The 23833-nt window shown below is 40.0% G+C and overlaps 1 protein-coding gene across 8 annotated transcripts in view; it reads left to right on the top strand.

The window, feature by feature from the left end:
- Positions 1-23833, top strand: part of inpp4b (inositol polyphosphate-4-phosphatase type II B) — a 258561-nt gene that overhangs the window by 138906 nt on the left and 95822 nt on the right. For 6 of the 8 annotated variants that reach the window (XM_031277069.2, XM_031277068.2, XM_031277067.2 and 3 more), the window contains one exon: positions 5458-5537. In XM_031277069.2, coding sequence (XP_031132929.1) covers positions 5458-5537 — 80 coding nt within the window. Of the gene's footprint in view, positions 1-533; positions 624-831; positions 893-5457; positions 5538-23833 lie in introns of those variants that run through there. The other 2 variants (XM_031277073.2, XM_031277074.2) reach the window with 2 other exon arrangements.

The raw sequence follows: 23833 nt of genomic DNA, 5'->3' as shown, positions 1-23833 counted from the left end.
CTGGGTCTCGATTTCTCAAAAAGGACCTATTGATTTTTTCTTTTTTTTTTGCGGCATTTATCAAAATGTGTAGAGTGTTTCAACAAGGCTTTTGTGTGATCCTCAAGTATGTCAATATGTGTTTTGAAGTGTTTATCTGTGTTGTACACAAACACACACTCCTACACATATACCTTGCACTCTGTGGTCGGAATTCATGTTAATTCAAGTAGCCATAACAAGTCTTTCTTTTCCTGTTGGCCATCTGAGTCACAGGCTGCAACTGAGATGTGACACACAACTCAGTCTCTTTCTTCCCCTCTCTCTCTATCTCTGTATATATTCTTCTATTCTTCTATAGGTCTCTCCCTTTTCTGTGTTGCTATCTTGGTTCTCTACCCATTAATTGTCTTCCTTCCTTTCTGCCTCTTCCTCTTCTGTGTTGTTCCACCCTCCTCCTCCTTCTCCCCCCTCTCCACCGCGGCTGCTTGTATTTGTCGACTCCCTCCCCCCTTGTGGCTCCCTCCTCCTCTCTCTCTCTCTCTCGCTGGTCTCGCTTACTGTCAAGCCAGCCACAGCAGCAACAGCGGTAACGTCAGTAGCTCACTCTAGCCAGTTCTCAGTCACAACGGAGGCTGCAGTGTGTGAGTCTAACTGTGTGTGTGTTTTATGTGTTTGCGTGTTTATAATGTATGTATCAGCCTGCTGCTCTTTAAAGAGCGAGTGCAACACATGGAGTTCCTCTAACTGAAGACTGGAGGAAGATATGTAGAAAGAACCGTCCTGGAGCTCATTAAGAGGAAGAAAGAAGACATAACATCTCTTTTCCTCTGTCTTGCTTCTTTATTTCAGTCTCTCTCCCTTTCTGTCGGCCTCTCTTCATTTCACTGCTAGGATTGTTTGCAACATAACTGTAAGTGGACTTCCGTGTGTGTGTGTGTGTGTGTGTGTGTGTGTGTGTGTGTGTGTGTGTGTGTGTGTGCATGTGTGTGTGTGTGTGTGTGTGCGTGTGTGATCTCACTCTGTCGATTTTAACTTACTGTGGTCATAATTTGTGCTTGAGTGCACAGATTTGCATGGAAGTATAAATGGCATGGCATGACATCTCTGATGACTTAATTAGGCCAATTTGTAAAACAGTATTTGTAGTTAAGGAGCAGTGTATTCATGTCGACACCGCTGACCTCTATGATATAATTCTGTTCATATTCATAAATGTTTGCCAGATGTGTTTTATTCAGCCAGTGCCAAAACTGTTACCGCTGCCATTTATATAAAATGTCACATGTTGGCGTAGTATGTGAATGAATGTCCTCTCCTTCAGGTAATTTTGTGTGTGTGTGTGTGTGTGTGTGTGTGTCACTCTGTCACCCAGGGCGTGGAGAAAATCAATAGATCTCTGCCAAGTGATGGACAGACACACTGTGGCCTTCACAGGTCCACAGACAAGTGCTTGGGATTGCCTCTAGACGTACAATACATCAGCTCTACAAGTGTCTTTAATTTCTTATCCCTTTGCGCCAGCGATAGCTGTGGCTGAAGGCATTATGTTTTCGGGTTGTCCGTCCGTTTTGCCCTATGTACGTTCACCCGTCCCATTCCTGTGAACGCAATATCTCAGGACCCACCAGAGGGAATTTCTTCACATTCTGCACAAACATCCACTTGGACTTAAGATTGAACTGATTACGTTTTGGAGGTCAAAGGTCAAGGTCCCTCTGACCCCACAAAACGAAAAAGAATTCCTACGCTAATTATGACATTTCACTCAAATAGGATAACGTGATGAAGTGATGATATTTTATATCCCAAAAGTCAACCTCACTGTGACATCATAATGTTCCGCAAAAACGCTCGGTAACACTTCACTTGAAGGTATCTACATAACAGTGACATGACACACACTCATGAACACATGACACTGTCATGACACATGAACCCTAACCCTGACTCTAACCCTAACCATAAGTTGTCATGACAAAAACCAAATGACACTTACTAAAAGAAGCATTTATGATTTGTTTATAATGTTTATGACAGTGTCATGTCACTCTTATGTAGATACCTTCAAGTAAAGTGTAACCAAATGCTCTTCAGGCCATTATTCAGTACCATAACTCAGGAACAGAAGGGGTGACATTTGGTCAGATAATGAATTGGTAACACTAATCTTGGGTGCCCACCTTGAAACTGTGGTGAAGATATAGATATTCTGTGCTGCAGGGTTGAAGATGTGTTGTGAAGCATCCATGTTTCTCCAAAAAATACACTTAATATCTTTTATTAAAGTCCTTTAAAGTCTTCGCTACATATGTTATGTAAGTCTGGACAGACATGGATATAAACTGCAACTTGACCTGTTGGCGGAGACATACAACCGCAAGGCGGCAATTCTAGTTTGGTCCGTGATTGATCTTCTATTTGTGCGCATGTGTTCTCAAGAGCACTTTTGTGTTTGGTTAGGTACGTGTATTTATCTCTGGGCTTGTGTTAAATGTCTCGCTGTCTCCTTTTTTTTTTTTTTAAAACTAGTGAAGGAGATCATGGATCAAAAGTTTCTCTTGTAGCTTGCAACCGGCATGGCCAAAAGAACCAGTCAAGGGAATGAGCAAGAGCAGGCGAAAAAGATGGATAGAAAAAAGAGAGAGCCAGAGCATGTAAGAAGGGAACAGAGCGAGACCATCATAATCAATCCTCCATGATCCTGGAAGAGCATCATTTGTCTTCTTTTTCACTCCACTCCTTCTCTTGCCCCCATCTTTTATCTCATTTTCTGTGGTACAGCCACTTTGATCTTGCGTAAGAGGACAGTCTCCAGAGCTTCATTACTTTTAAAGCCTTCATCGTGAGGGGCCATAAAAAGATGCTAAGGAATGGATTTCAAAGACCATTTACCAGACGTTCTGTACCGGCTTGCGAGTAATGGCTACATAGGGATCTAATGTTCCTCCATGCTGTGTAATGGCCTTCTGTGCCTTGTGCTCTGGGTTATCAGGGCAAACTAGGATTGGCTATGATACGTCATTGCTGGAGAATATGACGTTGTGTATATTAATGCCTACTGTGGACCCTAGCTCTGGTTAATTCAGTAAGGACACTACGCTGCGTAAACCTGAATGTGATGCTTGGGGATGTGTGTCTTTCTTGGTAAATTTGAGCTGCTTTTTAAAAATGTAACTGTGTTTCAAGGTTATGTTGTGTTTGTTTTTTTTCATATCATTGTTGACTGACCTTGTATTTTGAGCTCTTTCTGTGTGTCTGTGCACGCATGCGTAAGTCTCTGCGTTTGCCTACTTGTGAGTGGGCCGGGGCAGGAGAATGTGTTTGGGGCAGTGTTTTGCCCAAAGCATATGCTCAGTGAGGAAATGATTGAGAGGAAAGGTCAGTAGACAGGATGCCCTTTTTTATCTGATACAGAAGACTGCAGAGAGACCCAAAAAATGGAGAGAAAGAGCAGCGCAGTTGTCGGAAAAGGGAGGAACCAAGATTAGAGGTGAAAGTGAAGCCAAACAATAGAAGAAAAGAGCATGTTAGGATAACTAACTCAAAACAGCCGTGCATAATATATTCATCCAGAAATATCTGATCTCATAAATTTAAAAATCCGTGATTCATATCTGTATCTACTTTATAATAGGTAATACAACAGTTGTGAGCCGTGGGCTTTGCTGTGTTTTCGGGGTGCTAACTCTCATCAGTCATTCCCTTCTTTACCACAGTTGCCATATGACCCTACCTCTATAAAACTGTTACGTGTCTTTAGTGGTGCTTTTTACAATATTTCACTGTAGAAATGCACCAATCCAGCTTTTTCTCTCCTGATACCTCAACTCAGAGTCTCTAATGATACTGATCTTGATCCTATACCAGTGCTCTCATTAGAGCTCATTAAAGTCATTTTTATGTAAGGTGACATGAGGTCAGGGATTGCTGTGACGCTGTAAAATAAGTCAGTGGCCTTCTGTGACTGAATAAATGTAACTGATAGCAGAGTCACTGAATTATATAATGATACTGACAAAGACTGGAAACACTGTAATTAATGTGGATTTGTCTTGTTATGGCTAGAGCTGAAACAATAAGTCGATTAATTGATAAATCGAAAGTGTACTGCCTTTACTTGATGGATAATCAAGTAAATGTCTGACTTTTTTTATAAGCAAATGTGCCAAACTTTATGTGGCTTTAGCTTGTCAAATAAGATGATTTGCAGTTTTTTTTGTCATCTAGTAAGCTGTATATCTTTTGGTTTGTCTGATAAAACAATCAATGTTGAGTTCTGGAAAGTTAAAATGGAAATTTTTTGGTATTTTGAGACATTTTAAAGATAAATCTTCTGATCGATGAAGTGGGAAAATGGTCTGCAGATTAATCAATAATGAAAAAATATTGTTACTTACAGGGCTTGTCATGACTATCGGGAAAGATACTGATCTGGCATATCGAATCGGTCCAACCCATTTTCACCGTCTGACTTGCGCTTTGTTTTGTGCGTGGAGAGTAAAAATGTATAGAGTGTGTGGAAGCTTTTTTGTGTTGGCCTACCTGAATCTCATTTGCATTAATTAAGTAATTAATTAATAAACAACAACAGACACAATCCTGTTTTTTTTTTTATCTTCAGAGGCACAGTACAGCCTTTGACAGACACACATTTTAGTGTTTCGTATTGTCACTTCAGTGATCGCAGAACCATCACTGGCACTATTGTAAAAGCTTATAAATAAAAAAATTAAAAAGTGTTAAAATTTGGTAGATGAAAGGTCTGTAAATGATACTTTAACAACTCTGTATCTCAGAGAAGAGTGTGAACATGCTGTGAATACTTTAATTAAGATTTTACTGGTTTTCCCTAGTATGATGAAATATGTCACCTTTGTACCTGTTGTTAATTACCTACTCTGTGTTTTAGCTTTGTTCGGAGCAGCCTGTGTCCTTGGCACGGTCTTAGCACTCCCCTCCTGCAGCACAAACTAGCACGTTAGTGGTGTTACGTGTGTGTGTGTGTGTGTGTGTGTGTGTGTGTGTGTGTGTGTGTGTGTGTGTGTTTTCTAAGAATGTAGATCATCTTTCTTCGTTATTGATGGGCTCGTCCCATACCTCTTTCTCCATGACCCAGTTCCTGTGTGCTGACACCCCCTGTTCACATCATGCCTGCAGCAAACACATGTTGTCAGAGCAGTGAGAGAGGGGAGAAAGAGAGACAGAAGAGGAGAGGAGATTGTGTGTCTCTGTGCCTCGTGTCGACAAGAGCTCACATTTTTGCCTTTTAAGATCATGGGGCTCAAAGTAAATTCTAACACACTATGTCTGACACCTACCTGTTTCTAACACCTCTATGATAACATTGAAAGAAGAAAACAGTTATTCAGTAGTTATTTTTTTATGTTTTATATTTTTTTTAACTCTTAACTTGCTGCTGAAATACTTTGCCCTGTTTTAACCAGCAATTTTCTTCTTCTCTGTCTGGTTTTACAGAGCAGCTTCCTGGGTTGTGCCACATTTTCAGTAGGCGATCTGCTGAGGGCGAAAGATGAACGACTGACCTTAAGTCTCAGGTAAGTGCATGTTTCTGTCATACTCTGTTCATCGCTCTCTGTGTTCCTCCAGGCTAGAAAAAAAGTCAGACTTCAGAGTCCAAAGATTATGCTTATTCACACAATAACTGACAGACCAACTTAAACATCAAACTGAGATGAGTTGGGAAAAGAAACCTGCTCACTGATGTTGCACCAGCAGCTTTAGGAATGTAACAGTAGCTGCCAAGGTTGTTTTTATCAGAGATGTTGTGTTAGCATGTGGGAATACAGTTGTCTGGTCTGCTTTTTGAGTTTTTTTGTGGTAAACGGGGATGAAAGAAGTGTGGATAAGTGAGGTGGTAAAATGAATGGAATGAAAAGAAATACAAAAGAAATACATGTCTTGTTTGAAAGGTGGGCCAAAAACATGAGACATTTTAATATGCTTGGTATCCTCATGGAATCACAGACTAACCATAAAGTAATAAATCAAGAGGATAAAACGGATGGCTTTGATGTGCCCGCTGCTTTTAGTCATGATAATGTATGATAGTTCCTTGATAAAATCAAGCAGCCAACAGAGAAAGAAAATATAAAGGGAAAGTTAGAGGTTTTGTTTTTAGAAAGTTAGATGTATAACGTAGAGCCCTGCCTCCCTTAAAGACAGAACCATAAGGGTATAATTAGTAATTTTGTCACACAGAAGATTGGCTTTAGGAGGTTGCATTGACACGTCACAAACAACACATAAGCTGTCCTCCTGAACATGATTAATGGTGTGTCCTTCATAAGAAGTGCTTGAAATGATTGCTAAGAAGTATGTTTCAGGTCTGTAAATGAATGGCTACCAAGGCTTGACAAGCATGAAATGATTGCTGGTAGGTTTAGTCATTTTACACCCTGCAGTTTTTGGTAAGAGGATAGACTGTCTTGACAATGCCAAGTGATTGGAATGGCTGAAAATGGGTTCTTGATAATTGTTTTAATACTTTGCGCCACTTTAGAGAAAGAGGAAACAGCTCTGGCCTGTTGCGTGTAAACTGACAGTGCTCTTTGTGTGCATTTCATTGTAAATTGAGCTATTGGCGTATGTTTAGTGAGGAATGTGAAGTAATTTTTGCCCCCCAGATCAAGAGATCATCAACTACACAGAACACAGTGCCTTCATATACTTGACTCATATTCATTTATTAAAACTCATTTTTGATATAACAATAAAAAATTGTTTAACAGTCTGTCTTCACTCATGTAATTGCTACTGCTGCTGCTTAATCAGTAATATTGACCCCTTTCTAGAGTAACTAGCATTAACGTTTAAAGGTCCAATGTGTAGGAATTTCTCCCATCTAGCGTTGACCTCATATATCGCAATCAACTCTCTCGCACCACGCAGTTCAAAGTACGTGTGCCGTCTTTGGTATTGCTCTATACACTGACAGCCAGCTAAACTCTCTCCAAACATCAAGACTCTGAAGACAGTCGTTCCCACATCCACAGGTTTAATGACGTTGCAAGGAAAGTGTGAAACTGTAACGTACAAAGACAGACTAATCAATTCTATGCTTTTAACATACAATATAGCCTAATGTTCAGAATGTAATTTCATCAATTCAAATATTTCCTTTCTACCGTTACACCATATAATTCATGACTATTAAACTGACAGTGAGTGTGATTATGCTGTGCAAAGACATTTTTACATGTAAACAATATTACGCTCATTCATACGAGTGTAGCCTGTCCTATGACTTATAGTTGCCTAGCAACCATGCAACGTTAGTCACAGCACTAACGCCAGCGATCACGGACATTTCTAATATAAACTTAACACAAAATAACACTGACATAAAACTAATGATCAATGAGCCTATGTAATTTTTTAAAAACAGTGAATGAATACATACCAACGATGCTACTCTAGGCATAAATATAGGCAAATGTAACTGGTGTTGGCTTGCTACACTTACAACCATAAATCACTGAACCGTTTGTTAGTAGCGTTCGTTTACTTCCTAACGTGACATAGCGGTTACCTGAGAGTCTTAAAGTGACAGCAACGTAAATAGAGAACTCATTAAGACTTGAGGCAAATTAACTTCTTACTTTTAACAGCTTATTTATAATAAAACAATACGTATTACAGCTACGGTAGTCTTCACGCTTCAAAAAGCCGGTGTCTTACTCTTTTCAATATCCTTTTTCTTTTTGTGGGCAAAGAAAAAGACTCCTGTTCCTGAAATTTGGATTTTGATATGTGTGGTCCTCCATGTTTCCTTCTTCAAACTTGCCGGGGCCGGGAAGCTACGATACCCATTAGCAGCATTAGCAGCACCTGTGAGTTTATCATGTGACAGCGAAAACACGAAAGGCGGAGCAGTATGTCCTGTATGTCCCTTACCGGCTAACGTATTTCAAGATGGCACATGAATATGGAGCGTTTACCCCAGTTCATACGAATGCAAATGTAAAATTTCAAGCCAAAAGGAATACTTGGAATTGATGGTGGAGGTAAATATTCATGAAAAAGGACAAGTTTGTGAACGGGCAACACAGATTTTGATAATGAACAACTAAACACACTGGGCCTTTAAAGAGTTAACGTCCCCTTAAAATTGTGTTTTTGCTGACCTCCAATGGTTTAACCCTTGTGTTGACTTCGGGTCACATTGACCCGTTTTAAATTTTTGTTTTATATCAGAAAATATGGGACGTAGAAATAAGCGCTGAAAATGTGTAGAAGAAAAATTAAAAAATGTAAAACGTTGGAAAAAGCAAAAACAAATTGTGAAAACCAGGCGTCAAAAATGTCAGGAAAAAAAGTTTTTTTCAAGGTTGAAGGGAAGACAACACAATACAATGGTTAATATGATGCAACGCATTACACTTTACATCATATACACTACTCACAAAAGGTTAGGGATATCTGGCTTTCGGGTGAAATTTATGGATGTGAAATGTGAAAAGTTCAAGCTACATCATCATGAAAGTAGGGCATTTAAGTAGAAGCATGCAATGGTGATTTCCTCATCTCAAAAAATGTATTGAAACAAAAGCCCACAACAGTGGTGGGTATACCACAACAAAATTGTCAATGTCTCAATAACTTGTCATGTGCCCTTGAGCATCAATTACAGCTTGACAACAATGTCTCATGCTGTCCACAAGTCGAGTTATTGTCTGCTGAGACATGACATCCCACTCTTTTGAAGGGCGGCCCTCAGGTCATTGAGGTTCTGGGGTACAGAGTTACAAGCCTCAACACGGCGACTCAGCTGATCCCATAGGTTTTCTATGGGATTCAGGTCTGGAGAAAGTGCAGGCCACTCCATTTGAGGTACCCCAGTCTCCAGCAGCCGTTCCCTAATGATCCGACCTCGATGAGCTGGAGCATTGTCGTCCATGAAGATGAAATTAGGCCTGTGTTGTTCATGCAGGAACACAATGACTGGATTAATGATGTTATTCAGGTAGTATGGGCTTGTCACTGTACCATTCAGAAAGTGTAGGGCATGGCTGATGCATAGCGCTCCCCTTGACGTCTCCAACATCGTTGGCGACCATTTCTGCTCAACATGAATCTACTTTCATCAGAGAATAGCACTGAGGCCCACGGGTCCCTCATCCAGCAAGACAATGACGCTTGTGCCTGGTGGTGTGGTCAGGTACCCTCGCAGGTCGTCTAGCACGCAGACCACACTGATGTAAACAGTTTCGAGTGGTCTGACGTGACACTTGGGTGCCTCTCACCTCCCTTAAATGTGCCTGGAGTTGAGTGGCATTCATCATCCGGTTCCGCTGGGCACTGTTCACAATGAAGCGGTCATCAGTGTGGGATGTGGCCAATGGCCGTCGACTTCTATGCCTTTCTGTGACTCTTCCAGTCTCTCTGTATATTTGTTGCAACCTGCTGATGACACTCTGTGACACTCTAAGCTCAGTGGCCACTTCCGTCTGAGAACATCCTGTTTGAAGCCTCGCAATGGCAAGGTACTGTTGATCAATTGTTAGGTGTCGTCTTGGTCTCATGATGTCAAAGTGTGAACAGCATGATGAGGAGAACTGTTTAAATACCAATTCTAATTGAACCAGGAAATGTATTGGTCGATTCATGGATCAAACACCTGTTGTGAATTTTGCCGTTAAGCTCCTTGTTGGAGAACAGCAAGTTGTGCAGAAAGTACTGAAACATTGAACTGTTGGACATGCACATTCAAAGGTCTAGAGAAGGTCACATTAAGTTCACCTATAAAGGTTATAGTGGATTTTAGGTTCATCCTGAAATTTCACCCGAAAGCCGAATATCCCTGACTTTTTGTGAGTAGTGTATGTCAGGTGTGGTCAGAGGTGATTGAGGTCAGTCAAACACTGCTTTTATTTTGGTAACTCTTTAAGCTAATGCTACATCTAAGTGCTTGCCATTACTACTGCTGCTGTTCACTGGCCCGCTGCGGCCGCTGCATTTTAAGCTGATTCAGAAAGTATTTCTCAATAAAGTGTTACTTTAAAACAGCAACACTGCATTCTAACATATATTTCATTATCAAGTAGGTTGTCATTTACAGAATGCAGAGATGCATTGTCCTGTTTGTATTATAAAACAATTTCCTTTATCCTTCACACTCATAGTTGTGTCTGAAAATATTCCCCTTTGGCAATCTGGTGATCCCATGTCATTCGCCATAATTGTATGCCCCCTCCCCTGCCACTTTGTGTGTTTGCATGCACACTTTCATGCAGGTATTGAACAGTACAGACTTGTCAGTTACTCCCCTGTAGACACACAGCACTGTTGTTTCTGGCCCATTTGTTGTCCAGTGGTGTACTATTTATTCCTGAGGATAACATGAAGTCCTCCCATGATACTTACAATGCTGTCACAATGCTTTTTCATAAAAGGAAGAAGATAAATAAATCAGTTTTCCAAAATGTCAACAGTTTGCTTCAGTATTCAGAAGTTGCTGTTCCTATGCTGTTTTCATCACTATTACTATAGCTCTCTCCACCTACACATGTGTGCTACATGTTCAGCAACATGAACAAAAGGGGGTCTTGAAATAAATAATAAATACAATAATAATAGATAATAAATAAAGAAGGGTTGCAAAATTAAGAAGGTAGGAAAGCAGAACAAACATATTTCTGACACACAAATATGGATTTCAGACATTGCTGAAATCTTTATTTTTTTTCTTGTTAATAGATGGTTAATATAACAAGAGGAAAAAACATCTTCAGGCAACTAGTGATGAGAGGTTGCAAATAGGCATTTCTTTAATTTGAGGGGTCATAAACTAAAAAAGGTTGGGGGACCCCTGCTTAAGGGTTATTAAGAAACCAAAAAACACTCACTGTCTAAACTAAGTCAGTAAATAAAATGAGTATAAAATAAATATAATAATAATAATAATAATAATACAAATAATAAAGCACATTACATTTAGAGCTGCAACTAACGATTATCTTCATAGTCGATTAATCTGTTGATTAATTTCTCGATTAATCGATTAGTTGTTTGATCTATAAAAATGTCAAAATATGGTGAAAAATGTGGATCAGTGTTTCCCAAAGCCTAAGAGGATGTCCTCAAATGTCTTGTTTTGTTCAAAACTCAAAGATATTCAGTTTACTGTCACAGAAGAGAGAAGAAACTAGAACAATATTCACATTTAACAAGCTGGAAACAGAGAAATCTTATTTTTTTTAATAAAAAAAATTACTCAAACGAATCGATTATCAAAAAGAGTTGGCGATTAATTTAATAGTTGACAACTAATTGATTCATCGATTCATCGTTGCACCTCTAATTACATTACTTTGTAGTACAATGATCTGATGCTGTTTAACGTCAAAAGATTATTCATTAGATTGTTAGTTTTTAACCTGTACTGTACTAAATAATGACGGGTACCATATTTAAAATCTTTTTTACACAAACAGACACACACAGAGTTATGGCCTGAAGAGCTGCTGCTGGTGTAGTGTTGGAGCATGAATGTATTGCACAGAACAGTCAGCAATGCATGCGTAACATATGTATGATATGCTGGTTGAGATATTGCTTGTTGGTTTATCAAGTGAGAAAACATTTAAAGCTTCCTGCTTCCTGCTTCTTACAGTGCAGACGCTTTGCTACTTGCTCCTGCCTTTGCTTGCATATTTCTGCTGATAATCTTACTTTTCCTCTGAGAGAAAACTATGAGCAGCGGCTCTTGGATACTTACAAATCACTGGACTATACATTTTTTGTAGACATAGTAGACTTTTGTCATATTTCCACATTTTTGTGCGTGAGCGTGGCCTACCAATAGCTCAAGCCTGTCCCAAAGTGATTGTAGCTAAAGCTAATTAGCAGCAAGATGCCTCCCTTCTCCGTGGAGGACTACTACAAACTCCTTCAGAAGATTGTTATTCTGGAAACCAAACTTCAACGGTTAGAAGTAAACCTGGAAGTGAACGGATCATGTGGGAATGACACCACTTTACCATTGACCCAAAACAATGGACAGAAGCATGCCAACACACGGCTAACTAGCACCAGCAAGACTACGGACAAACAGGAGGGCTGTGGAATAAGTAACAAATCAACAAGTGATAGTCCTCCCTGGAACTCTTTTGGTGCAAAGCCTAAGAGTAAATCCTTTTCCTGGAAAGGACGACTAACGGGCAGGGCACAGCGCCCTGAGATTTGTGATATGAACGGCTGGCCTGCATTACCATCCAGGCAGAGCGCCTCTTCTACCCCTGTACTCAGTAGGACACAGCCGTGGACAGCTGCAAAAGGGAGAATTAGCAACAAAATGCCTCCCCAACAACTGAGTGTGCAACTGGATAACAGATTTGCTCCTCTGCTGCAGGACCCTGGACATGACCTGGATTGCGTCTCATCGTCACACAGCAGGGTAAGGACTGAGAGCAATTCAAAAAGTAAAAAGCTACAGGGAAAGCTAACGACTGGGCACCAAACTCTGATTGTGGGTGACTCTGCTGTAAAAGACATAAAAAGCAGTAAAAACACCAAAATTCTCTGTTTTCCCAAAGACATGGTTTCTGACTTAGCCCAAAGAATCCCGGATATCATGGCAGCACACCCAACTGTGAAAAACATTATACTGCATATAGGGTCACATGATGTTGTAAAGCAACAGTCTGAAGTGCTGAATCGTGACTTTATGAATCTGCTGAACACAGTCAGCTCCCTAAACGCAGAGGTGTTTATCAGTGGCCCTATACCGCCAGTCAGAATAGGAGCTGAGAGATTCAGCAGACTGTTGGCACTGAACAAATGGCTTTCAACTGCATGTACCGTCCACTCTCTGCGGTTCATTGACAATTTTAACATTTTTTGGGACCGCAGACATCTTTTTAAAGCAGATGGACTTTTCCTTAACAAGCCAGGAGTAAAGCTGTTCACCTCTAGCCTACATTACTTTCTGCACCACACATCTGCTCCCTCGGCCAAGGACACAGGACAAGATAAATCAACACAAACAAAACAGGAGGAAGACACAACAAAGAGCGGCAGTGATCCACCACAGCCCCCACCTGAGCAAAGATTTGACCATGGAGGACCTCAGAGCGGAGACGAGAAATCTCAACCCCCTTCACCCGTCCAACACTCCTCAAACCCCCGTACCATCACCGACGCCTTTGAGGATCCATCGCTCTCCCCATTCACCCTTTCCCCTGTGTCCCCCTGCCACATGTTGGGGTTCACTGACCGGATGGAGCAGCTGGTAGATGCTGGAACCAAGTTTACCCCACTACATTCTCCCATCACTCGCCCCCAGCATCAACCACTGAAAGTAAAACGCCAGGCACCTCTGCCCCCTCAAGGACGGCAGCTAACTCCTTCTCAACAGACTGATAAGTATGCTTGTGTACAGAATGAAACAAGCTTTAACTGATATGTGCTGGGCCCAGGCTGCATGCCTAGTGGCACTCATGACTCTTTCCAGGACAAGCCTGGGTCCTGTGTATTCAATTCTTCGTCAATCTATGTTGTGATAGGTAATAGAAAAAGAATGGTGACTCCGCTAAGTAAGAAAAAGAAGCACTTAACTGCCAACTTAGCAAATTTAGCATCCATTCCTCGTCAGCCACAGCCTGTCCCAAAAAATGAGACAGATAACTATTTTAACACACTAACACTAGCCTTAATAAACGTCTTTGGCGGGTAAATCATTTTTAATCAATGATTTTATTAGTAAACACAATCTTGATTTTATGTTTTTAACTGAAACCTGGTTAGACCATAATAACAGTGATGCTGTTCTCATTGAGTCAACTCCCCCTAACTTCAGTTTTATGAGTGAGAATAGAGCAAATAAGAAAGGAGGTGGAGTCGCCATTTTGTTTAACGACTCGTTCCAATGTACTCAAATAGCTTATGGAAACTTTGCTTCTTTTGAATATGTGGCTCTTCAGTTAAGGTCCCCCTCTCGACCTTTATTTCTAATTATCTACAGGCCACCTAAATACTGTGCATCCTTCTTTGACGACTTTAGTGGACTGCTGTCTTTAATCTGTATTAACTTTGACTGTGTAGTTATTGCTGGTGATTTCAACATTCATGTTGACAACCCCCAGGATAGAGGGACAAAAGAACTGTGTTGTATTTTTGAGAACTATGGACTGACTCAGCATGTGACGGAGCCCACACACAACAAGGGGCACACTCTGGACTTGATTATCTCGAAGGGTTTGAACATTTCCAAGGTTGTGGTGACTGATGCTGCTCTATCTGATCATTCCTGTGTTTTCTTTAATGGCACTATCTCTGTGCAAAAAAGTGTCCAAACAAAGTTAATACGAAAACGGTATATCACTGACAACACCAGTGAAACATTCAGTCAGCTTTTCTCGTCCACACCCGCCCTCTCAGGGGTCTCAGTCACTGAGCTTGCAGACAATTTCAATTGTAAAATTACAAATGTTATTGATACCATTGCTCCAATTAAGATAAAAACTGTCTCTGATAAGAAAAGATCTCCATGGAGAAATGCCATACTGGTAAGAACAGAAAAAAGAGAGTGTCGAAAAGCAGAACGCAGGTGGCGAAAAACTAATCTCCAGGTCCACTACAACACTTTTAAAGAGAGACTTCGCATTTATAATTTGGAACTGAGGAATGCAAGGCGGTCCTTCTTCTCGGACATTATTGCCAAAAACAATAATAATTCACGTGCTTTGTTTGCTACTGTCGATAGGTTAACAAACCCTCCAGTACCAGTAGCATCTGAACTTTTATCCACAAAGGCCTGCAATGATTTTGCCACCTTCTTCAATGACAAAATTCAGAAAATTAGACAAACAGTCAGTGCTTCCATATCGAGTACAGGGTATGTGTTGTCACAGTGTCCAAGCAAAACAGATTCCAACATGACCCAATTTCGTATGATTAACTATAAAAACCTGGAGGACATTATACAACATCTGAAAACCTCCTCATGTTGCCTTGATATTCTACCAACGGGCCTTTTCAAAAATGTTGCAAATTGTTTGGCTCCAGATCTTCTACAGATTGTAAACACGTCTCTTCTCTCAGGTATCTTCCCACAGGCCCTGAAAACTGCAGTCATTAAGCCACTCTTAAAGAAGAACAATCTAGACACGTCACTAATGACCAACTACAGGCCGATATCAAACCTTCCATTTTTAAGTAAAATCATTGAATAAACGGTTTCTCAACAATTGACCCTTTTCTTGTCACTAAACAACAGTTTTGATACCTTCCAGTCGGGTTTTCGACCACACCACAGCACTGAGACAGCTCTTGTTAAAGTCTTTAATGACATCCACTTAACCAAAATTTCAGTCTTGGTACTACTTGATCTCAGTGCTGCATTTGATACGGTCGACCATGACATATTACTAGACCGATTGGAAAATTGGGTTGGCATTTCGGGCTCAGTACTAAAGTGGTTTGAGTCTTATTTAAAGAATAGGGACTACTTTGTGTCGATAGGGAATTATACATCTGAGCATACAAATATGACGTGCGGAGTTCCCCAAGGCTCCGTTCTGGGGCCTCTCCTGTTTAACATCTACATGCTTCCACTGGCTCAAATTATGGAAAACAACAAAATAAGCTACCACAGTTATGCGGATGACACACAACTGTATATAACCTTATCGCCAGGGGACTATAGTCCAATACAACAACTGACTAAGTGCCTTGAGAAAATTAACGACTGGATGTGCCAGAACTTTCTTAAATTAAATGAAGAAAAAACTGAGGTGGTTGTTTTTGGAGCAAAAGAGGAACGATTGAAAGTCAGCACTCAGCTTCAAACGATAATGTTAAAAAGAACAGACAAAGCCAGAAATCTTGGTGTAGTCATGGACTCAGACCTGAATTTTAACAGCCACATTAAGACAATTACTAAGTCAGCCTATTACCACCTTAAAAATATATCAAGGGTTAAAGGACTTATGTCTCAGCAGGACTTGGAAAAACTTATCCATGCTTTTATCTTCAGTAGACTAGACTACTGTAACGGAGTCTTTACAGGTCTCCCTAAAAAATCAATCAGACAGCTGCAACTGATTCAGAACGCTGCTGCTCGAGTCCTCACTAAGACCAAGAAGGTGGATCACATCTCTCCAGTACTGAAGTCTCTACACTGGCTTCCAGTGCCTCAAAGAATTGATTTCAAAATACTTTTGTTGGTTTATAAATCACTAAACGGTTTAGGGCCTAAATACATTTCTGATCTGCTAGTACAGTATGACCCACCCAGACCTCTCAGGTCGTCTGGGACAGGTCTGCTTGTTGTCCCCAGAGTCAGAACTAAACAGGGGGAAGCAGCGTTTAGTTTCTATGCTCCACATATCTGGAACAAACTCCCAGAAAACTGCAGGTCTGCCGCAACTCTCAGTTCTTTTAAATCAAGGCTGAAGACTTATCTATTTGATGTTGCCTTTCTTTCTATATAAGCTTATAAAGAGAAATTCCTATTTTATCTGCTTTTATATATTTAACTGTTTTAATTGCTCTTTAATGTTTCATTTCTTATACTGCACTGTAACTTTTATTCTTGTATTTTAACTGTTTTAAATTTTTTATTCTGTTTTCATGTAAAGCACTTTGAATTGCCCTGTTGCTGAAATGTGCTATACAAATAAAGCTGCCTTGCCTTGCCTTGCCTTGCCTTAAAAGGTGAGCAGCTTTTTATGAGCATGTATGATTAATTCTGGGTTGCGGACGAGCCTATGATTCAAAGTTCAAATTAGTTCTGCTGTCCAAGCAGTCGGATGCCGCAGTACTGACATGGAGAGGAAGGCTATTAATTTGGCCTGTTAAGGAACAGATGCTTACTGTAATTTTAATACAATGTTCTAATCCCCACCCATTTAGTTGTTGCAGAAAGTCTGTTAATTTGAGTTAACATCGCTCAGCAGAGGGAAGGAGGGACTGCTTTGATCTCCACGAGCCAAGGATTGATTCCCTTCAGTGAATCTCAAAACCAATATGACTTTGACCAACTTCTTTTCATAAACTCTAGAGTTAAATTGGTGCTGAGTATATGTAAAGAGGAAATTGGTATTTGACCAGCGCCAGTGTGTGTACGTGACCTTTGCTTTACTTTGGCCCTTCAGTAAAGTTCACTCTGCTACAGGGCTGTCCACCTCAAAGCTCATTCCTTATTCCAATGAATTCTTTCTGCATTTCAGCTCCTCTCTCAGGTCTCACGCTCTCTTTCATGTGTGGCTGGTTTAGGATGTTAGTCACGGATTGTTATTGTTTCCTGTGAGGCACGACCGGTTTGATTTGGTCACTTTTTTTTAAGGTTCCTGACAGTCACGTTGAGTGACTGGGAGTGGTGGATACATGGACTCAGCTCTTGTGAAGCTCTGTCTCTTTTGTAGGCCCCATAAGCCATTGAAGCAATGATGAGAAAGTGTTACCTTCCTGCAGCTCTACAGTAACTCATCCAAAAAGAACACCAAGGTTCTTACTCACCAGCATACAAACAGAAGCAGCGCAGACACATACGCGGATAAATAACACAGACTTGCTACAGCAAGAAAGGCTTGCTGGAGAATTGAGTTGTTTCTTTGAACTCTGGACCTTTTTATAAATCAAAGAGCAGAAAATTATCGAAAGGGAATTATTGATGATTTGTTTGGTCAGCACTCAAAGTTAGCTCAAGTTTGCCTGATGATAGAGTAATCCACCTTCAAAATCACAAAAACTACATGTTGAATACTTATTTAAAGGCTGCAGTAGGAGATGGGAATACATTTAAACAAAATTGAAAGCTGGAAGCTGTGTGCTGATTGAGATTAAAAGTCTGAACAGAAGATAAACACTGGAGACATCAAAGGAAATCATTTATCATGAAGGTTACGGTCATCTGAGGTCAGGTTTTAGATAGCTCGGTTCAATTTCAGTTTATTCACAAAACAGTTAAAATACAAGTACAATCATGAAACACAATGGAGATACAGTATGTGTAATGGGACACCCTGATTAGCTATCTGAAGCTTGAGAATATGGGCCCGGATCCTAAGCTAATATAATATATAATATATATGTTTACTGACACGTTGTCTAGAAAGTGGATGTGCGATACAGCTGCAGTGATATTGAGTTATTGCGTTTTGAAGATTTGCATCAGGTCAGCGTGTCCGCAGTGTTTTCCTACCTCAGGTTATGCCTCTAAGAACTCAGATAAAATCACCTCACAGCAGCATGCTTGTTGTAACCTGGTTGTAACATTAATGTAGCATCATGCAGTTTAATATAAAAATAAAATATGTGTTTTATTTCTGTGTATGCTTGTGCATTTTCTGTAATATATATACACTTGACAATTATTAGAAGTAGTAACTGTTTTGGCAATGTTAGGACTGCAGAACAAGCTTTAAACACTATATTGACATGTGATCACCATATACAGTTAGGCGAACAATGTTAGCAAACAGTTTTCTATTTAAACACCCAGACGGTACAGAGCAACATTAACATTCATTTGGAGATGTGTTTCTGTCCACCTGCTGAATGTTTACTCTCCTTCTTGCTCTGTTTTGGGCTCCACCAGCACCTGAGGGAAATATCTGGCTTTAGCTGCTAAGTGCTCCATTACCTTCCTCAGCTAGTTGCTAACCTTTTCTACCTGCTGTTTGGTGCTGGGCAGGTATTGTATAGTGGATTTATCAGAATTGTTTCGCTAAAAACAGCTGCCTGCCTTAGCTTGGAACAAGGTTGAGTGCAGAGAAACAGTAAAGTTGCAGTTATTAATTAATTAATTAAAATAAATTGTGAATGTGTAAGGGCTTAGAACATTATGATGGAAGTATATGATGGCCATTCCATGCTCCATTACTGTATGTCTCATAAGTCGTTGCAGCACATAGGCGTAATTTACAACCCCCCCAATAATCAAAACTGGCCTGTGCAACCCCCCCAAAAAACTATTATAATTTCCCTTTACATAAATAAAGACATTTGCACCATAACTTGTTGCAGAAAAATTCACCAGAATGCAGGAAATGAAGTGTTTGATATGCTCAAATTTTCAATTAAATGTTGAACCCAAAGTTACGCCCTTATTGCAGCAATCTTTGGGTTAATACCATTTGTTACACAGATGTGGTGCTAAATTTAACCATTCTTTACTACAGAAAATAAAAAGTTTTTTAATTGCATTTTCTTTTCAATTGGATGTTGAGCACTTCTGTTCTGAAAACTGCTGAGGAACCCCCTTATTGTAAATATATCTATAAAAGCCATACATCCTCTGAATGCCCTAGGTCTTTAGTTTGTGGTTGAAAATGGTCTCACTGTAATAAAATGGCTACTTTGCTTTTCAGTCAGACCCAATTCCAAGACCGTCCAGGGACCCCAGTATGCAGAAATATTCAAATACATCATTTTAGAATAGATGGAAATAACATATCTGTACTGCATGAAAAAAAACTGCATGGGATTAGCATAAAGTGGGTATATCTGTAAAGGGGTAGAACCCATTTTCATGCAGATATTCTTGAGGTGAGAGGTTAAGGGACCCCATTTGAAAACTAACTTTGCATTATTTAGCCCCCTTACCAGTGGATTCCTTGGATCATCCTGTTTCATATGATACCAATACCTTCACCGCTAATGAGATGTGTTTCTGAAAGACAGTATGTTAGCCAGGCCGGGCCAATCATTACGAGGTTTTACCGCATTCGCCCAAATATAAGACAACATGGAATATAAGATGATCCCTCACATTCTGAAATCAGGAGCAGTCATAATTTCAATTCCTTGAATTTTGATTCCTCATATCCTGTAGTGATAGTTGATTTATGATTTTGTTCCGGTTACTGTGTAATTTGTTGTTACTGTTTGTTGTGGTTGTTATTATTTAATGCCAATTTTTTATTTCAATGGTTTTCTATATCTGTTTTGGGAATACTTTATGGTTTTGTTAGTTGTTGCGCTGATGTTAAAAAAGCTGAACAGGAAAGATTTGTTGCAACTTCATATGCGCTAGAGCTGTCAGTCTTCCTCTATAAATAATATTTGAATATGTAATGCTCAAATACAGCCTGTGAAATATACTATACTAAAGGCCATTTTATGCTTCTGCAGAGGCTCCACGCAGAGCTTTTGCCGTAGCCTATGTAGTGGCCTGATGTTTATACTTTTGCGCTGGTGTGTGCGTTGAGCCGGCATGTGTGTGTGGGGGGAGTGTGTTAGAGCAAGGGAGAAGTGAGAGAGTGACGGCGATTAGCTTCGTAGCGAGTACCGACTCTAGAGTCATAGTGAGAGAAACAAAGTGTCTCCCCTGTGCTTTCTGACCAAGGTGAGACATCTTTAGCAGGAAACGTTAACCCTCTCCTTGATTTCATGTTGTTATGGAGAAGGAGAACCAGGAAATGAGTCGAGGGAAATGCAGCGCTACCAAGCCACGGCTGAGAGACGTGCGTCGCCGCGACATGTAGTTTAATTTTTCGAGAGTTGCACGTCAGGCTATGGCGTAGGCTCCAGAGTAGATGCAGAGGGGTCTGCGGGGGTACGCCGTCGATTCGACGCAGAAGCATAAAACGGCCTTAAGGCTTATGCATTGTCAATGCCACTAAGCATGTGGTTTTTGTTACACGTTCTGTCCACTAGAGGGACTTCCAACATCAGCCTGGCCTTGAAGGGGATCTACGTCATGGTGCATTGCATTTCTGGCACGCAGCTCTCTGTTTACATTATAACACAAATCAACAGAGAACTCTGTAATGAAACATTATCTAACAAGTGTATTGAAGCGGCTCTGTTGTAAAGTCTTAACGTTGCTCGGTTAGCACAATGACATCATGTTAGAAAGCACAGCCGAAACAATTTGTCATAAAGTAAAGTAACAACAGTGTTAGCCACTATGCTAACGGCATTGATAACTAAGCCAAACGGTGCTGCCAGTACTATTTTAGGGATTTATAAGCAACCTGTTTCTGATTGTCACATTACTGAGAATCCAGCTGTTAGAAGGTAATATATGAAGTCGATGCTAACTCTGACAGCTGTAGGGCAGCTAACATAAACTTTAGTTGTCTCCATGAAGCTCCCAGCTAAGCTCCTATAACTCGCAACGCAGAGAAACCAGAACGAGCTAACTAATGATAACATAAGCACTTTGGCTCGTGGATGTCGATTATAAAGTCATGTTAAAACTATTTCCCATCCTTCTTCCGATTTCCAGCCGCAGCCTGTCACTCCCCCTGTTACTCGGTACGTAACGTTAGCTCACAATGCCTTGTGTTTCTCACTCCCGTAACTTATTGTTCATCAGACGTGACATGAGAAGACGGAGATTAGCTAATGTTAGCCAACCTTTTTATATATATATATATATATATATATATATATATATATATATATATATATATATATATATAAAAGAATTGCATTCGAATAGTATTGATTTTTTTACTATTCGAATTACAGTATATTCGACTTTCGGAATTCGTTCCAACAGCCCTAATCTGCACAGCTGACTTGTTAAAGGACGGTCCCCATGACAACAAGCACATCCTCCATGCTAAAGTGTCCTTGGGCAAGACTCCCTAGCAGACCCATGGGTGCTGCTTAGTGTCTGACCATGACCTCTGACCTCCCTGTGGAGGTGGGAAAAAAGAAAAGATAATTCTGCACAGAAGCCCCCCTCCCTGTAAAGCACAGATCCACCTAATCTTACATTACATGAATACATGTTTGCTCAAGTCCTACTAACGATGAGGATAACTGGCCTGTTTTTTTGTTGAAAATGATGATACTAAATCTGTGGAATATCAGGCTAATCCCAGCATTAGATTCGTCAGGAGCAGCTATTCAGAATAGGCCCCTGATTAAGAAAGTGAAATCACTTATGGACGAGCTAGGCATTATAGATGTGTGGAGGGAACTATACCCCTCCAGTAGAGACTCTACACATTACTCTTTTCCACATTCAGTTTACTCGAGGATAGACTACTTCTTCATGTTTAGTAAAGATAGATTTAAGATAAAGGACTGTAATATTGCAACAATTGACCTTTCAGACCATAGCCCGATTTCTATGTCATTAATTCTGGAAAAGCAAATAAGAAGTATGCAGTGGAAATTTAACTCAAACATTCTTAATGACCCAAAAATACTGGAGAAACTTAAAGAAGACATTAAAGAGTATTTAGAATTTAATGATTCAGGAGAAGTATCACCAATAATTGTGTGGGACACATTGAAAGCCGTAATGAGAGGGAAAGTTATTTCTATTACTACATATCAGAAGAAACTTAGAGGTCAAAGATTGGCGAACCTGCAGGGAAAACTAAAACAGTTACAAATTGCTGATAGCAATAGAGGTAATCTTAACCATAAAGGAGAAATTAAACAACTGCAAATGGAAATTGATAATCTATACACACTAGAAACACAGAAAAGGCTGTTATTCCTGAAGCAAAAGAATTACGAAGTAGGAGGAAAGTCAGCAAAACTTTTAGTGTACAAACTATGCAAACAACAGGTTGAAAATACGATCTATAAAATTTAAAATCCCAAAACAAAACGGGTCGAAGATAAACTAGGGAAAATCCAAGAGAGCTTTGAGATATTTTACCGGGAGCTATATTCCCAACCCCGGGCATCCAATGAGAACCAAATTGACGCTTTCCTGGACTCCCTAGAACTGCCCAGACTGACAAATTCAAATAACGTAGAGCTAACTCGGCCAATCTCTATCAAAGAACTGGATTTGGCTATTTCTAAATTAAAGGTTGGCAAGTCCCCAGGCTTAGATGGTTTTACCACGGAGTGGTACAGATCTTTAAAACCACAGTTATCTCCATTATTACTTAGGACATTTAACTGGATTATGCAAAAAGGAGAAATTCCTCCCTCCTGGAGGGAGGCAATTATCTCAGTTATTCCCAAGGAGGATAAAGACAAACAGGAATGTGGCAATTACAGGCCTGTCAGTGTTCTAAATCTGGATTACAAGTTATTCACATCAATTTTAGCTCGCAGATTAGAGAACCTGTTACCCAATCTCATCCATCTAGACCAGACTGGATTCATCCGGCACAGACAAACATTAGACAACATAAGAAGGACCCTACACATTCTAGAACAGATAACTAAAGACAAGATTGAATCAATGATAGTGGGACTAGACGCGGAGAAGGCCTTTGATTCAGTTAGATGGTCATTTTTATATAAAATTTTGGGAAAATTGGGATTCCAGGATAGATTTATTAGAGTAATTCAGGCCCTATATGAGAAACCTACAGCGCGAATAAAGATTAATGGAGATCTTACTAATTCTTTTATGCTGGAGAGAGGAACTAGGCAGGGTTGCCCAATTTCCCCTCTCCTCTTTGCTCTATTTATTGAACCCCTAGGCCAAGCAATAAGACAAAATGATGGTATCAAAGGCATTAAAGCGGCAGGGATCGAACAGAAATGTGCGTTATTTGCGGACGATGTCCTGGTCCATCTGGAGGAGCCTGAAAAATCATTTACATGTTTGATGACAATGCTGACTGACTTTGGGAAGGTATCAGGCTATAAACTCAACATATCGAAAACACAAGTTATGACTCTAAACTTTATTGTTTCAAAACATTTTAAGGATGAATATAACATTAATTGGGAAGCGGAATCACTAAAATATCTAGGAATTAATTTGACAAAATATCCCTCAAAACTGTCACAAGCAAACTATGGGCCACTATCTTTGAAAAATAAAATCAGATATGCATAGATGGAGCCTTATCCCCTTTTTGAGTTTGAGTTCAAGAATAGATGCAGTAAAAATGAGCATCCTCCCCAGATTACTGTATATTTTCCGGACTCTCCCAGTGGAGGTGGATGAGAATCAATT

This window comes from Sander lucioperca, chromosome 4 (genome assembly GCF_008315115.2).
Source record: "Sander lucioperca isolate FBNREF2018 chromosome 4, SLUC_FBN_1.2, whole genome shotgun sequence".
Lineage (NCBI taxonomy): Eukaryota > Metazoa > Chordata > Actinopteri > Perciformes > Percidae > Sander > Sander lucioperca.
This window is presented reverse-complemented; position numbering and strand designations above follow the sequence as displayed.